The 16,740-nt window shown below is 36.4% G+C and overlaps 1 protein-coding gene across 3 annotated transcripts; it reads left to right on the top strand.

The window, feature by feature from the left end:
* Positions 1-919: 919 nt before the first annotated feature.
* On the top strand, positions 920-14,172 carry LOC148311714 (uncharacterized). Of its 3 annotated transcripts, XM_088256267.1 has the most exons (6): positions 1,534-1,906; positions 6,889-6,985; positions 9,096-9,272; positions 10,709-10,823; positions 12,673-13,553; positions 13,594-14,172. In XM_088256267.1, the coding sequence occupies exons 2-6, from the start codon at positions 6,904-6,906 to the stop codon at positions 13,620-13,622; spliced, it is 1,284 nt and encodes a 427-aa protein (XP_088112393.1). In that variant the 5' UTR covers positions 1,534-1,906; positions 6,889-6,903; the 3' UTR covers positions 13,623-14,172. The 3 variants fall into 3 exon arrangements, with proteins under 3 accessions (XP_088112392.1, XP_088112393.1, XP_088112390.1); XM_088256266.1 differs by lacking the exon at positions 1,534-1,906 and adding an exon at positions 920-1,048 and having other exon boundaries at positions 12,673-14,057; XM_088256264.1 differs by having other exon boundaries at positions 12,673-14,057.
* Positions 14,173-16,740: the final 2,568 nt, after the last annotated feature.

Genomic DNA, 16,740 nt, shown 5'->3' with positions numbered 1-16,740 from the left:
TGCTCGCCTACCGTTCTGGAGGTCCCGGGTTCGATTCCCAGGGGGGTTAAATAAATATAAGTGATTTTTTCACTCTAATATTTATTCAATATTACACTGGACTGGTACCTGAAGTGGAGGGCTGATCACCTTTCCTTCATGTGTAAACGATCGAGATAATACTGCGTTTATATGAAGCAGTGCCCTATGCACCATTGGGGTGCGGTAAGGAATTTATTATTATTATTATAAATATATATATATATATATATATATATATATATATATATATATATATATATATATATATATATATATATATATATATATATATATATATATATATATATATATATATAAATTAACCAACTGACATGTCGCTCACTCCTTTCAAGAACGTCATAAATCAAAATACTTGATTTTTCAGGAGAACGATTTTAAAGTTTAAAAATATAACACAATGTATTCAAAATAAATATCAAGACACTTATTAAACTTTTTACTGTGCAACAGATCTTTTTAGGTAAAACCTGAAGGCTTTTTTTTCCATTTGAAAAATATTTAATTTATTTATAAAAATAATCAAACAATACATTTTCTTCAAAATGCAAAAACAACATTTTCTGTCCTGTAGCGGGTAAATATTAAGTTAAAAATATGCCGCTTTTGCTGGGATATAGCACATTTTCTGGGCATTCCGAAAACATGCACAACTGAAAATTGACGATTTTTGATTTATGACGTTCTTGAAAGGAGTGAGCGATGTGTAAACTAGAACCCAGTCAGGGACCCAAAATGAATGAACTAAAAAAATACCTAATGGAAACGTATTTGTGTTAATGATTAGTTATATTTGTGAAGAGATGCTTGAACGTGGAACGGGAAAAGGATGTTTGCAAAGACCCGGGTGTGGCGTTCTATTTTCTCTCTGCGGGCGATGGTAAAATATTAATTCAAGTTCTCAATATGAGGGGATGCCAGAATGCGGTAGAGGCGAAAAACGTTTGCAGAGACAGAGCGGTGTGGCGTTCAATCCTCTCTGCCTACCCCTGCGGAAAGCGGCGTGATGGTAAGTTAGTCAGTTAAATATTATATTCAAGTTCAATAGTTAACAAATTCAAATATTGATTCGAGTTCAGTATGAGATTATGTATGAATGTGGAAGAGGCGAAAAAGGTTTGCGAAGATAGATTGATGTGGCGTTCTGCCTACCCCTGCGGAAACGGGTTGGTGGTTGGTTTGTTAGTCCGCCTCTGCAGTGTAATGGTCAGCACGCTGGGCTACCGTACTGGAAGTCCCGGGTTCGATTCCTAGGGGGAGGGGTCAAATAAATATATGTGAATTTTTTACCATAATATTTATTCAATATTCCTTTCCGATCACCTTTCCTTCATGTGTTTAATGATCAAGATAACACTGCGTTTATATGGCGCAGTGCCCTATGCACCATCGGGGTGCGGATAAGGGTTTTATTATTCATATAGTTGGTTAGCTTTGAAAACGGAAAATTTTAGCCGCGCCTGCGCAGTATCCGCAATAAGTAGACAAGTCTTCAGTCGATATCCGAGCGTGAACTGTGACGTGCGTGTTTCGAGACACTATGCCCGCCCGCTGGTGAAGAAAATCGATCAAATAACCCAAAAAACCGCGCAAAAACCGCACAGCCAAACACACAAAACCGCGCCAAGGCCGTGCGGCTAGTCTCACCAAACTCCAAAGGCTAACTTTCACAGCAAAACCCCGCTTCAAGCCGACTTCAAAGTGCCTCGTTTTGCTTTCAAATTCCACGCCCCCTTCTTTGCACCTCGCGTTTCGATTTTGAACTGTCAGAATTGTCGAAAATCTTCATAATATGTCAACGTGCTGACATGTACGTTGAAATTACAAATTTGATGCTGTAAAAATTTAATAAACCCTTGCCTTGTAAGTTATATTTTAAATTTTAGACGCCATTTTACTCCGGAGTATCGATTATTTTCCAACACTATACTTTTTTAAAAAAAAAAGGTTGGCATCAAAATCACCCTATAGGAAGATGTTTTAATTTTTGCAAATGGCGTCTTACGTCAATCATTTTGACATTTCGTTCACTCCTTTCAACAACGTCGTATATAAAAAATCGTCAATTTTCAGCTGTACATGTTTTCGGATTGCCCAGAAAATATTTTATACTATATCCCAGGCGTATTTTTAACTTAATATTTACCCGCTACATGGCAGAAAGTGTTGTTTTTGCATTTTGAAGAAAAGGTATTGAATACACTATTTGTCCGCCTCCGTAGTGTAATGGTCAGCACGCTCGGCTACCGCTCTGGAGGTCCCGGGTTCGATTCCCAGGGGGGGTCAAATAAATATAAGTGATTTTTTCATTCTAATATTTATTTAATAATACCCTGGACTGGTACATGAAGCGGAGGGCTGATCACCTTTCCTTCATATGTAAACGATCAAGATAACACTGCGTTTATATGAAGCAGTGCCCTATGCTCCATTGAGGTGCGGATAAGGGTTTTATATATATTATATATATATATATATATATATATATATATATATATATATATATATATATATATATATATATATATATATATATATATATATATATATATATATATATATATATATATATATATATATATATATATATATATATATTTTTTTTTTTTTTTTAATGGAGAAAAAACCTTCAGGTTTTATCTAAAAAGATCTCTTGCACAGTAAAAAGTTTAATAAGTAGCTTGATATTTATTTTTAATTCATTTTATTATATTTTTTAACTTGAAAAACGATCTCCTAAACGATCTCCTGAAAAATCAAGTTTTTTGATATTTGACGTTGTTGAAAGGAGTGAGCGATTTGTGAACTGGACAGCTGCAGAGGAATTATCTAAAGGAAGATTAAAGAATTCACGGATGCTGCAGCGAGATAACATGATCCCAAGGCATGGCCTAGGTGACGTTGTACAGGACAGATGGACCTACAGCCTGAAGACGAGGAGAGCTGATACCAACAATCCACAAAGATTATAATTTGTTATGAAGCCAGGAAGCTGTTGATAGTATTTTAAGAAAAAATATTTTTTTTATCTATATGGCTGCCACCGGTGTTGACACACATTTGTGCCCGTTATATCAATCTGTTTGTATACTGCAGCTGTCTAGTTCACTAATCTCAAATATGATTGACGTACGACGCCATTTGCAAAAATTATAACATCTTTTGATTCGGTGATTAATTTTGCGCCACCTTGTACATTTCGCTCACTCCTTTCAACAACATCATATATCGAAAAACTTGATTTTTTTGAGAGATCGTTTTTGAAGTTTATAAATACATGTACAATAAAATGTATTAAAAATAAATATCAAGCCACTTCTAGAACTTTTTACTGTGCAACAGATCTTTTTAGGTAAAACCTGAAGGTTTTTTTCTCCATTTGAAAAATAAATATTTTTATATACTAAATAGTACATTTAAAAAAATAATTAAACAATACCTTTTCTTCAAAATGCAAAAACGACACTTTCTGCCCTGTAGCGGGTAAATATTAAGTTAAAAATATGCCGCTTTTGCCGGGATATAGTACATTTTCTGGGCATTTCGAAAACATGCACAACTGAAAATTGCCATTTTTTGATATATGACGTTGTTGAAAGGAGTGAGCGATATGACAGATGGAAGATAAAGTTTATCTTGGAATCGCCATGTTATAAATATTGATATATATATATATATATATATATATATATATATATATATATATATATATATATATATATATATATATATATATATATATATATATATATAGATATATATATATATATGTATATATATATATATATAGATATATATATATATATATATATATATATATATATATATATATATATATATATATATATATATATATATATATATATATATATATATATATATATATATAAATATATATATATATAAATATATATATATATATATATATATATATATATATATATATATATATATATATATATATATATACATATATATATATATATATATATATATTTATATATATATATATATATATATATATATATATATATATATATATATATATATATATATATATATATATATATATATATATATATATATATATATATATATATATATATATATATATATATATATATATATATATATATATATATATATATATAAATATATATATATATATATATATATATATATATATATATATATATATATATATATATATATATATATATATATATATATATATATATATATATATATATATATATATATATATATATATATATATATATATATATATATATATATATAATATATATATATATATATATATATATAATATATATATATATATATATATATATATATATATATATATATATATATATATAAATATATATATATATATATATATATATATATATATATATATATATATATATATATATATATATATATATAGATCTTTGTTTATGAGAACTCTATGTTTGGAAAGTCCAGTAAACATTTCAGCTCCTTCATACATTCAACGTCTACAAAAATAGCAACGGGCAGTGCCCAGTCGCTAGGTAATTTGATTTCGTAATATTTATGTATATTAATTATTATTAATTTGTAATAATTCTCCGTAGTGTAATTGTCAGCACGCTCGACTACCGTTCTGGGGGTCCCGGATTCGATTCCCAGGGGGCGTCAAATAAATATAAGTGATTTTTTCACTGTAATTTTATTCAATATTACCCTGGACTGGTACCTGAAGCGGAGGGCTGATCACCTTTCCTTCATGTGTAAACGATCAAGATAACACTGCGTTTATATGAAGCAGTGCCCTATGCACCATTGGAGTGCGGATAAGGGTTTTATTATTATTATTATTACGAATTAAAATTACCTAGCGACTGGGCTATTTGGCTTAACATGGCTCAAAGCATTCTTATAACTGGCCTCTATCATATACAATCACAGATTCTGCTCCATCTCTTTCCTTCACCGAGATATTCATTATCCAAATAGCCGCAAAATTGTATTAATTTGATACATCGCTCACTCCTTTCAAGAACGTCATAAATCAAAAATCGTCAATGTTCAGTTATGCATGTTTTCGGAATGCCCAGAAAATGTACTATATCCCAGCAAAAGCGGCATATTTTTAACTTCATAATTAACCGCTACAGGGCAGAAAGTGTTGTTTTTGCATTTTGAAGAAAAGGTATTGTTTAATTATTTTTTAAAATGTACTAAATATTTTTCAAATGGAGAAAAAACCTTCTGGTTTTACCTAAACAGATCTGTTGCACAGTAAAAAGTTCAATAAGTGGCTTGATATTTATTTTTAATACGTTGTATTATATTATTAAACTTTAAAAACGTTCTCCTGAAAAATCAAGTTTTTTTTATTAATGACGTTCTTGAAAGGAGTGAGCGATATGTATTTACTACAGCTCGACTTTTAAAATGGAAATATCAATATAAAATATAATAGATACGGGCTCACAATTTGTGTATTCCTCCGTAATATAATCATGTATTACATGAAAGTATTATAATATAAAGTTGTTCATTTGCAGCGACGGAAATAAATAATTCGTGAATAAAATCGGGAATAAATTCACCAATACACAAACGTTTCTGTGTGTGCGCGCGTGGCGTGCTTTGTAAGTAACGTGTTTACCACGCCAGTAGCACGCAGATCGTCTTGCGCGACGGTCGCGTCGCTACGCCAACGGTTGCGGTTATTTGCGATGTATTTTTCTCTCGTTTTCAGATAATACCAGAGCTAACATTGCAAAATTGTTACCTTCAACTATGGTCAGTAAAAGCTACATTTATGAATATTCACATTTTTCACGTTTTCAAACCACATTTTCATATGGTGTACAAAATACATATCGCGCGGTAGTTTTTAGCATCGTAAGGGAAGGGTCAAATAATAGATTTTTATTGTAAGAGCATTTCCAAGTATTTGGACACACACATGTAGTCCACTTTCGTCGTGTAATGGTCAGCACGCTCGGCTACCGTTCTGGAGGTCCCGGGATCGATTCCCAGGGGTGGGTCAAATAAATATAAGTATTTTTTCACTCTAATATTTATTCAAATATTACCCTGGACTGGTACCTAAGGCGGAGGGCTGATCACCTTTCCTTCGTGTGTTAACGATCAAAGATAACACTGCGTTTATATGATGCGGTGCCCTATGCACCACTGGGGTGCGGATAAGGGTTTGATAATTATAAACATATTTAAAATACTTTTTGCCCCGCACCTTGTGTGTCTTGTTGGTGGAGTTCTTTTTTCATAAATTTTTTTATTGTTTTTATCCATTTTAACCAATATAAACTATTTTACAATTTTCATAGAATTAACTCTTGATCATTTCCCCATTCCTTTATTTTGCCTTTGTTCCATATTTTATTTTGACCTCTAACCTCCGTCGGCAACAAATTAAAAATGTTTGTAACGATATATTGCTGTGTTGGACTCCCATATTTACTGTTAATTCTTGGGACTATCAAACCTCCGTTGTGGGTACATTGTGTATCATGGCTGTGTACTAGAAGGTTTCTATATTTTTGTCTAGTAGATATAAAGGATATTATGAAACCTTGCCAAATATATACACCGTGTGGCGTTTGAGCTGCCGCTTACTCAGAAAACACACAGTTTAAATATTCAGGGCTGTCTTGGGACTATCAAACCTTCGTTGTGTGTAAATGGTGTATCATGGCTGTGTACTAGAAGATGTGGATACTTTTGTCTAGTTTGTTGTTCAACGATGATACTCATCCACAATATTCCACGTACCGGAAGTAACTTTAACTCTTGATCGTTAATTAATATATATATATTTATTTATTTCAGAAATAATGCCCGAAGATGTCACGACATTCACACATAATAGCGACCGCCTTCATTATCCCAATATGTTGGCTGTTAGTTGCGTCGGCGCTACCCGCAGGTAACTACACTTTGTGTAAAGGCAACTAGCCGTAACTCAAGTCGCGGCTGTTTGGCGTAACACGGCTCAAAGCATTCTTATACCTGGCCTCTATCATATACAATCACAGATTTTGCTCCATCTCTTTCCTTCACCGAGATATTCATTATCCAAATAGCCGCAAAATTGTATTAATTTGATACATGGCTCACTTCTTTCAACAACGTCATATATCAAATAACTAGATTTTTCAGGAGATCGTTTTTAATGTTTAAAAATATAATAAAATGTATTAAAAATAAATGTCAAGCCACTTATTGAACTTTTCACTGTGCAACAGATCTTTTTAAGTAAACCCTGAATGTTTTTTCTCCATTTGAAAATTATTTAGTATATTTAAAAAAATACTTAAACAATACCTTTTCTTCAAAATGCAAAAACAACACTTTCTGCCCTGTAGCGGGCAAATATTAAGTTAAAAATATGCCGCCTTTGCTGGGATATAGTACATTTTCTGGGCATTCCGAAAACACGCACAACTGAAAATTGACGATTATTGATATATGACGTTATTGAAAGGAGTGAGCGACATGTGTTGGCAAAAAGCATCATTTTAAGTTGACAGTCACTTTGTGTTAAAATCTATCCATTTTAAATTAATTTTTCACTTAGTAAATACCACTATTTCTTAAAATCCACTGTGACACGTGTTTCGATGCATTCCGCATCATTTTCAAGCACATACGGTGTTTGAAAATGATTCGGAATGCATCGAAACACGTGTCACAGTAGATTTTAAGAAATAGTGGTATTTACTAAGTAAAACCTTAATTAAAATAGTTATTTATAAACTCAACATTTTGAGTGTGTCCAAATACTTGTTCACAAAATCTGGATTATCTCCAATTACAGGAGTTATTTTTCATATTATGACGGTCGTCAGCCCCGTAAATGCCCAGACTTCCATATTCTTCTTCATCTTTGATGAGATGTCAAAAAAAAAAAAATATGAACTATAAACTCATTTATCTCAAAATTACTGTTAACTTGCGGCTATTTGCCTATGTATATTAGAACAAGCAGGGGTAGGCAGAGAGAATAGAACCACTCTGTCTTTGCAAACAGTCTACGCCTCTTCCACGTTCATGCATCGCCCCATACATACCCGCCGATTATTCCCACTCCTTCGGTCACAAAACAACTTTTTTCTCATTCTCTTCTTCTTTGGAAAGTTCTTTCGGTCACAAAACTTACAATACTGGTTGTAAGCTTCAGCATACATTCTTGTGCCAATATACAATACCGGTTGTACGTTTCTGCCTACACTCTTGTGCCAATATACTGTTGTACTAATTGCCAATATGTATTGTTGTACGCATCAGCCTACACTCTTGTGCCAATATACAATACCGGTTGTATGTTTCTGTTGTGTCGATATACAATACTGGTTGTATGTTTCAGCCTACACTCTTGTGCATTGGCACAAGACATACTGATACAATACTGGTTGTACGCTTCAGCCCACACTCTTGTGCCAATGTACAATATCGGTTGTACGTTTCTCTTGTGCCAATATACAATACCGGTTGTACGTTTCTCTTGTGCCAATATACAATACTGGTTGTACGTTTCTCTCGTGACAATATACATTACTGGTTGTATATTTCAGCCTACACTCTTGTGAATTGGCACAAGACATATTGATACAATACTGGTTGTACGCTTCAGCTCACTTTTGTGCCAATATACAATACTGGTTGTACGTTTCTCTTGTGCCAATATACAAACAATACTGGTTGTACGTTTCTCTTGTGCCAATATACAATACTGGTTGTACGTTTCTCTCGTGCCGATATACAACACTGGTTGTATGTTTCAGTCTACACTCTTGTGAATTGGCACAAGACATATTGATACAATACTGGTTGTACGCTTCAGCTCACACTCTTGTGCCAATATACAATACTGGTTGTACGTTTCTCTCGTGCCGATATACAATACTGGTATGTTTCAGCCTACACTCTTGTGCATTGGTACGCTTTAGCTTACACTCTTGTGCCAATATACAACACCGGTTGTACGTTCCAACCTCACTCTTGTGCCGATATACAGCACCGGTTGTACGTTTCAGCCGGCGCCATAGACTGCTTCAAGTGCGTGTCCATGAACGGGACCAACGCTGCCTGCGACGACCCCTTCCACAACAACCACTCCGTGGACATCCTGGAGAGCCCGTGCATGGGCGGCCGCAAGGGGAGAGACGGGCTCTTCCCCGCCACGTCGTGCATCAAGATAGCCGGAGTCTACGGTATGACCCTTTCCACTCCAGCCCTCAATATCTTCAGCATCAGCCTTTCATATTAACCGGATCCACGCGGCTCGCATAACCGTATGTGTTTGTTTTCACAAAACATGCCCCATACGCGGCTGACATAAGCGTATGTATTTTTACTTTGCTCCAAGTTTCCAACCTCAGTTCAACTCAGAGGGATTTTTTCATGGTGTGGAACTTTGGATAAAATAATAAGTCAATCCTTGGCCTTATGACATCTGTTGAAATATCTGACTAATTATTTGTAACATCACAAGGATAAATAAAAGAACAGATCCCTGATTTTTCTCGAGGTCGGTAATTAGTCCGCGCCATAATCATGCCCTATATCTGTCTCACTCTCGACGCTATGCATCGCCAGTGGGTAAGAGTGACACACGATGCGCGCTTTGATTTATTTATGTTACGATCTTATTTGTTTATATTACGATATATTTCAAGAATAATGTGACACACGTGTATTATAGAGTACCAAAAAGGCACGATGAATCCCATTGAACGTTTTTGTTTAGGAAAATAAATCGTTTCTTAACTAAATACATGATAAAAGTAATCATTAAAAAAACGGTGAAATACCGCCGCGCACGGGCGTCTCTCAGGAACAAAGTTAACGCGGTTAAAAGGTTAACCCATCGGCCTATCTGCCGCCAAACGTTGGCGGTAGGTATGTTTTTACATTTGAATAACAGCCGCAGGTTAAGCCACGCACACATCCGTGGTAGTTCATATTATAAAGATACTTTAGTGTGATATCTACTAATCAGTAAAGAAAGTTTTTTGTAATGCATTATTTCTTATAATTTTTATACAAATTTACTGACGACACTCGACCAAAGATGTCCCTGTTAGGATAGAATTATCCTTTTGATTAGAATATCAACTAAAATCAGTTAGAAATCGAAACTTTACATCCCGGGTTAATTTGAAAAATCAATCAATAATGTTTTATTGATTGATTTTTTCAAATTTTCTGGTTAATTTATCACATTTCTGATCTAGACACACGATAAAATACTGCTTAATAGCTATATGTACCATATTTATTGGTAAAACAGTAAAAGTTATAATTTTATGAGAGTTTATTTTTATAACTCGGTTGAATTTGAACGCCTTTCACGCTTCAAACACGCGTGGACCATAGACATCAACAAATAGAGCCGCCAATAATTTAGCAATGTAGCTAATATTAAAATAACGCCATCGTTTCTGTGACGTCATTCATTGCCAACTTACGAAAACAACGTATTTACGAAGGCGAAAAGAAAATGAGGAATGAAAACATTGATTTTATCGGCTGTTATAAACACTTCACGAGTCTAATACAATCCTTTATAGGTTGAGTATGTTAAATTAGATATTCCTCCCGTCTGACAATGATCTATTATAATCTATTTCTTTGTTTACATCTTCAGACGACACAGGAGAACGCATCACCGTGCGTGGATGCGCGCTGGACTCCGGCACGCTGACCACGGACACGGAGATTATCAGGATGTCCCACTGCGGTCGCTTCTACTACGACGACAGGTACCTGGTCTCTTCCTCACTAGACCTCCGCCCGCGCCAACATAGTGGCGCAGGGCACTGCTTGCGATCCCTCGTATACCAGAGTGAAATATATCGTACTCATACAGGAGAAAGTCGGCTGTCCAAACTCAAAACACAGTAAGGGACATTTTTGTAGTTTGGACTAAGTAGATTCTACTTAGTCCAAAAATGCAAAAAAAACGTACTGCAAAAAAAATGTCCCTTACTGTGTTGTAAAAGTATGACGGACGCGTCGCTTGCGCGATGACACCTTGTGATCAGCGTACGCGTGCACTCAATGACGTCCTTATTAAACAGGACACTTAAATCCCCTTCTGTCAGGAGGCAGGTTGGACTGAAGCACGGTATTGACTAATTATATATTTGTTTATTTAAAAACAACAATACGGCAGTCAATACTCATGTACTTCCAAACAGCTCTGTTAAGTTATGTTACACCCGACTCTCACGAAGTACCAAATTAGACTAAGTTAAAAACCCTCTTGCTTTAGGGTAGGGAATCATAAAATGCTGTACCGATTTATGGCCATGGGAACGCATCTCGAACCAAAGGCCGGAAAACATATTGCAAGCAAATGACGAGTCCCTCGACTTTATAAAAAAGGACAATAAAAGTGCAAATGAGAAATGGCAGGGCCATTACAGTGTTTTAAGTTTGGACAGCCGAAGTGACCAAGTGAATTTTTTACAAAAACGTGATTATTGACTATTTGATATCTTACTAGCTTAATATTGCCCTGAAAAAAATCCCAAAGCGATTTTAAACTTGGAAGTATAATATATTGACTTGTTAAAAATGACTAACTGCATTGATGTTTATTTTTTTGCCAAGCAAAAGTGAATTAAATAGCCCTCCTGAACATTTAACGTTTTGTTAGTTGGTCACTTTCTCCTGTACGACTACGATATCTGCAGGTCTGCCTAGGTTTGGAACATCTACCATACATGGTCTTGCCGCACTGAGAGATGGCATCCCGACTGCATCCAGTCTACTCTCATCCTTCCCAAACCATCCCAAGCCGCCTTCCTTAGTTTGCTGGATAGTGCTCATCTCAGCCTTGCACCCTTTCCTTATATCACCATTGGAACATCTACCATACATGGTCTTGCCGCACTGAGAGACGGCATCCCGACTGCATCCAGTCTACTCTCATCCTTCCCAAACCATCCCAAGCCTCCTTCCTTAGTTTGCTGGATAGTGCTCATCTCAGCCTTGCACCCTTTCCTTATGTCACCATTGGAACATCTACCATACATGGTCTTGCCGCACTGAGAGATGGCATCCCGACTGCATCCAGTCTACTCTCATCCTTCCCAAACCATCCCAAGCCGCCTTCCTTAGTTTGCTGGATAGTGCTCATCTCAGCCTTGCACCCTTTCCTTATATCACCATTGGAACATCTACCATACATGGTCTTGCCGCACTGAGAGATGGCATCCCGACTGCATCCAGTCTACTCTCATCCTTCCCAAACCATCCCAAGCCGCCTTCCTTAGTTTGCTGGATAGTGCTCATCTCAGCCTTGCACCCTTTCCTTATATCACCATTGGAACATCTACCATACATGGTCTCGCCGCACTGAGAGAAGGCATCCCGACTGCATCCAGTCTACTCTCATCCTTCCCAAACCATCCCAAGCCGCCTTCCTTAGTTTGCTGGATAGTGCTCATCTCAGCCTTGCACCCTTTCCTTATATCACCATTGGAACATCTACCATACATGGTCTCGCCGCACTGAGAGAAGGCATCCCGACTGCATCCAGTCTACTCTCATCCTTCTTTTGCCAACTCCACGCTTACATTAATTGTTTTCATGCTGTCTGTCCAGATATGTCCACGGGTGTCTCCAAAGCTGCAGCGACGCTGACGCCTGTAACTCTGGAAATCCAATGATGTCGGCACGGCGGCGAGACCCTTCCTGGTCTAGTTGCCTCACGACCACCAACCTGGTGACACTCTTCTCAGTCCTCTACATCCTGGTCATCCAGGAACTTAGCTGCGAAGGAATCAAGAGAAACAAGAAAGAAAAGGTCGAAGAAGATAAAAGGCTCAAAGAAAATTGTTGTGCAGATGATAGAAATACAGAATCTCATGATAAACGTATTGAATCAGATGAAAGAAATATAGAATCAGATGACAGAATTACAGAACCAGGCGACAGAAACATAGAATCAGATGACAGACGTATGAACACAGGTGTAATACATATAAAATCAGATGACAGAATAACAGACCTAGATGACAGAACAATAGAATCAGGTGTCAGAAGTATAGAATCAGATTATAGAGATATAAGATCAGGTGACAGAGTTATAGGATCAGATGACAGAATTACGGACCTAGATTACAGAAAAATAGAATCAGGTGTCAGACGTATAGAATCAGATGATAGAGATATAAGAACAGGTGACAGAGCTATAGGATCAGATGACAGAATTACAGACCTAGATGACAGAAAAATAGAATCAGGTGTCAGACGTATAGAATCAGATGATAGAGATATAATATCAGGTGACAGAGCTAAAGGATCAGATGACAGACGTATTGAAACAGGTGTATTACATATAAAATCAGATGACAGAATTACAGACCAAGATGACAGAAAAATAGAATCAGGTGTCATACGTATAGAATCAGATGATAGAGTTATAAGATCAGGTGACAGAGCTATAGGATCAGATGACAGACATATAGAATCAGATGACAGACGTATGGAAACAGGTGTAATACATATAAAATCAGATGACAGAATTACAGACCAAGATGACAGAAAAATAGAATCAGGTGTCAGATGTATAGAATCAGATGATAGAGATGTAAGATCAGATGACAGAGCTATAGGATCACACATATGTCTAGAATCAGTTAAACGCAAAAGAGTCAACGATGCTGACGCCATTTTCGGCTGTAGTCATCCGGCGAAAAATGCGAAAATCGGAAAAATTTACGACCAACAAATGTCGTCCGATAGAGACGAAGATTGCGACTCCAAAAGTCATCTAGAAAATAATTATTACGTGGATATTGGAGATTACAGAATGCGCTTTGGTGCGAGTAGAAAAGGTTGGCTAGACAGCTAGCGACAACGCGTCCGGGACATCCGGGCCATCCGGGATAACAGGAGGTGCAGGGAACATTGTAACTATCTCTAAATCAATTTTTAAATTATTGTTTGACACGATGAAGTTGTAAAAGAAAAACACTTGTTTTTTTACCTTCTTCAAACTCTTGTCCGCACCCAATGGTGCATAGGGCACTGCATCATATAACCGCAGTATTATTTTGATCGTGTTAACACATTATATATATTTGAATAAAACTTCTTTTTGAAGAAGGCTCTTTTGAAAGCTTTGACCTTATCCGCACCCCAATGGTGCATAGGGCACAGCATCATAGAAACGCAGTATATATATATATATATATATATATATATATATATATATATATATATATATATATATATATATATATATATATATATATATATATATATATATATATATATATATATGCAAAACTAAGTTGCAACATATCAATCACACTGTAGTTTTAAACAATTCTTCTAAACTAACTAACACCATCACGCCGCTTACCGCAGGGGTAGGCAGAGAAAATAGAACGCCATACTACCCTGTCCTTTGCAAACATTTTCTAGATGTGAATAGATTTTTGTCACGATACTGGCTATAAATTAATATGAAAAATCACAAGACTATCGGGGTAGCATTCTTTGTTTACCATTTGTGTTATACAAATATGAGGGGAGGGGGGACCATAGACATCGACAAACAGAGCCGCCAATAATTTAGCAATATTACCAATATTAAAATAAGTCCATCGTTTCTGTGACGTCATTCATTGCCAACTTACGAAAACAACGTATTTACGAAGGAGAATTTTCCACAAGAAAATAATGAATGAAAATATTGATTATATCGGCTGTTAAAAACACTTCACGAGTCTAATACAATCCTTTATAGGTTGAGTATGTTAAATTAGATATTCCTCCTGTCTGACAAAGATCCATTATTGATTCATGTATAATAATAATAATAAAACCCTTATCTGCACCCCAATGGTGCATAGGGCACTGTGTCGTATAAACGCAGTGTTATCTTGATCGTTTACACATGAAGGAAAGGTGATCAGCCCTCCGCTCCAGGTACCAGTCCATGGTAATATTGAATAAATATTACAGTGAAAAAATCACTTATATTTATTTTACCCCCCTTTGGGAATCGAACCCGGGACCTCCAGAACGGTAGCCGAGCGTGCTGTCCATTACACTACGGAGGCATATTAAAACATTAAAACGGAGGTTACATTAAAACATATCCGCTCCCTAGGTGGAGCATATGGAGTCCACAAACTGTCTCCCGGCTATTCTGTCGGTTGCCAGCTCCCTTGCATCCTCCCAAGTCAGATCCGCATCCCGAAGCTCTGACGAGAACTGCCGACGGATTGTCAGCAGTGGTCGGGAACCTGATGCCTTGTAAAGGAGGCGAGCTTGATGGCGGCTCTCGGGAGGCATGCGGAGTACATGGCCAAGCCAACTGAATCGCCTCTTCTTGACGACAGTTGTGACCAAGATTTGCCGCGTCCTACGCCTCATCTCTTCATTCAAAGTCAAACCACCGCACGCCTAAAATTCTCCGCAGACACCTATTCTCAAAGCTTAGTACGCGGCTGGTCTGGGCCCTTGTAAGGTGCCATGTTTCACAGCCGTATAAGAGAACAGGAGCGATGCAGGCATTTTAAGTACAAAGATATTATTTATTTACGAAAAAAAAACAGCAAAAACACAATTTTACGTCTTCCAAAAATGTCATTGTGTAATTTTGTTTGTATGTTTTACAAAAGTTTGTTTCCAAATCCGGCACTTTGTATTTTATAGCTTTTTGAGATTAAGAATTACAAAACTTGTGTCCTACCCATCATGACGTATGGAATCGAAAGTAGAGCGGACACCGTTGCCACAAAAAGCGCGCTTAGAGTGTCAGAAATGAAGACTCTGAGAAGCATATCAGGCAAGAGTCTTCGAGATAGAATAAGACACGCCAGGATCAGGGAAATATGCGAGATGGAAGATGTCGTTAGGTGGGGAAGGCAACGAAGGAGACAATGGTATCCATCCAGACTCTCTCACATCGCACTATACAGCCAACCCCATAGTAGACGACTCCCGGGCAGACCACCAAAGAGATGGATTGGCAGCTGGGAATCGACATCGCAGGAGGCTAATATCCCTCTTAAAAACAGGCCACAAGGCCACAAGATGAAGAAGAGAAGATATTTTTTAATGTGTCCAAATCATTGTTCACAAATCTGGTTTTCTCCACTTGAGAGTTATTTAAATTATCATCTCAACAAAGATGAAGAAAATGTGTAGTATCTCAACTTGATATGATGAAACATACCTCTTTATTTGGAAGCAGAAGGAAGTCTGAGTCTCAGGGCTCTAACGACCTGGCATTTGACTGGTTTAAGCGATCGCTTTGTACACTTGTGTAACGTTCACCATTCTGCCCATTGTTGAATATTCTTCTTCTTCTTCTTCTTCTTCTTCATGACCTTCACTGCTGGATATAGGCTTCTCCCCCTTCTTTCCATTGCCTCCAGGCGGTTGCTGCTTGCAGCCAGTTTCTACCCCCCACAGCGACAATATCGTCAGACCACCTCTTTTGTTCTCCCAAGGTCTCTATCGTACAATTCTTGAAGTCCATCTTGTCCATTGAACATCCATATTGCATTTATTTTTGAAACTTGTATATATGCAACGATTTTAGAGCCTTTCACATCGACGGCCCCTACGTAAAGTACTCTATCTGCAAATCTGTAACTTTACAGGAGCGAACTTAGAAGATTTTTTCAATGTGTTTTTTTAAATTAATTAACG

This window comes from Brachycentrus maculatus, unplaced genomic scaffold (assembly GCF_059751285.1).
Source record: "Brachycentrus maculatus isolate JH-2025_06_01 unplaced genomic scaffold, ASM5975128v1 h1tg000059l, whole genome shotgun sequence".
NCBI classification, from domain to species: Eukaryota; Metazoa; Arthropoda; class Insecta; order Trichoptera; family Brachycentridae; genus Brachycentrus; species Brachycentrus maculatus.
This window is presented reverse-complemented; position numbering and strand designations above follow the sequence as displayed.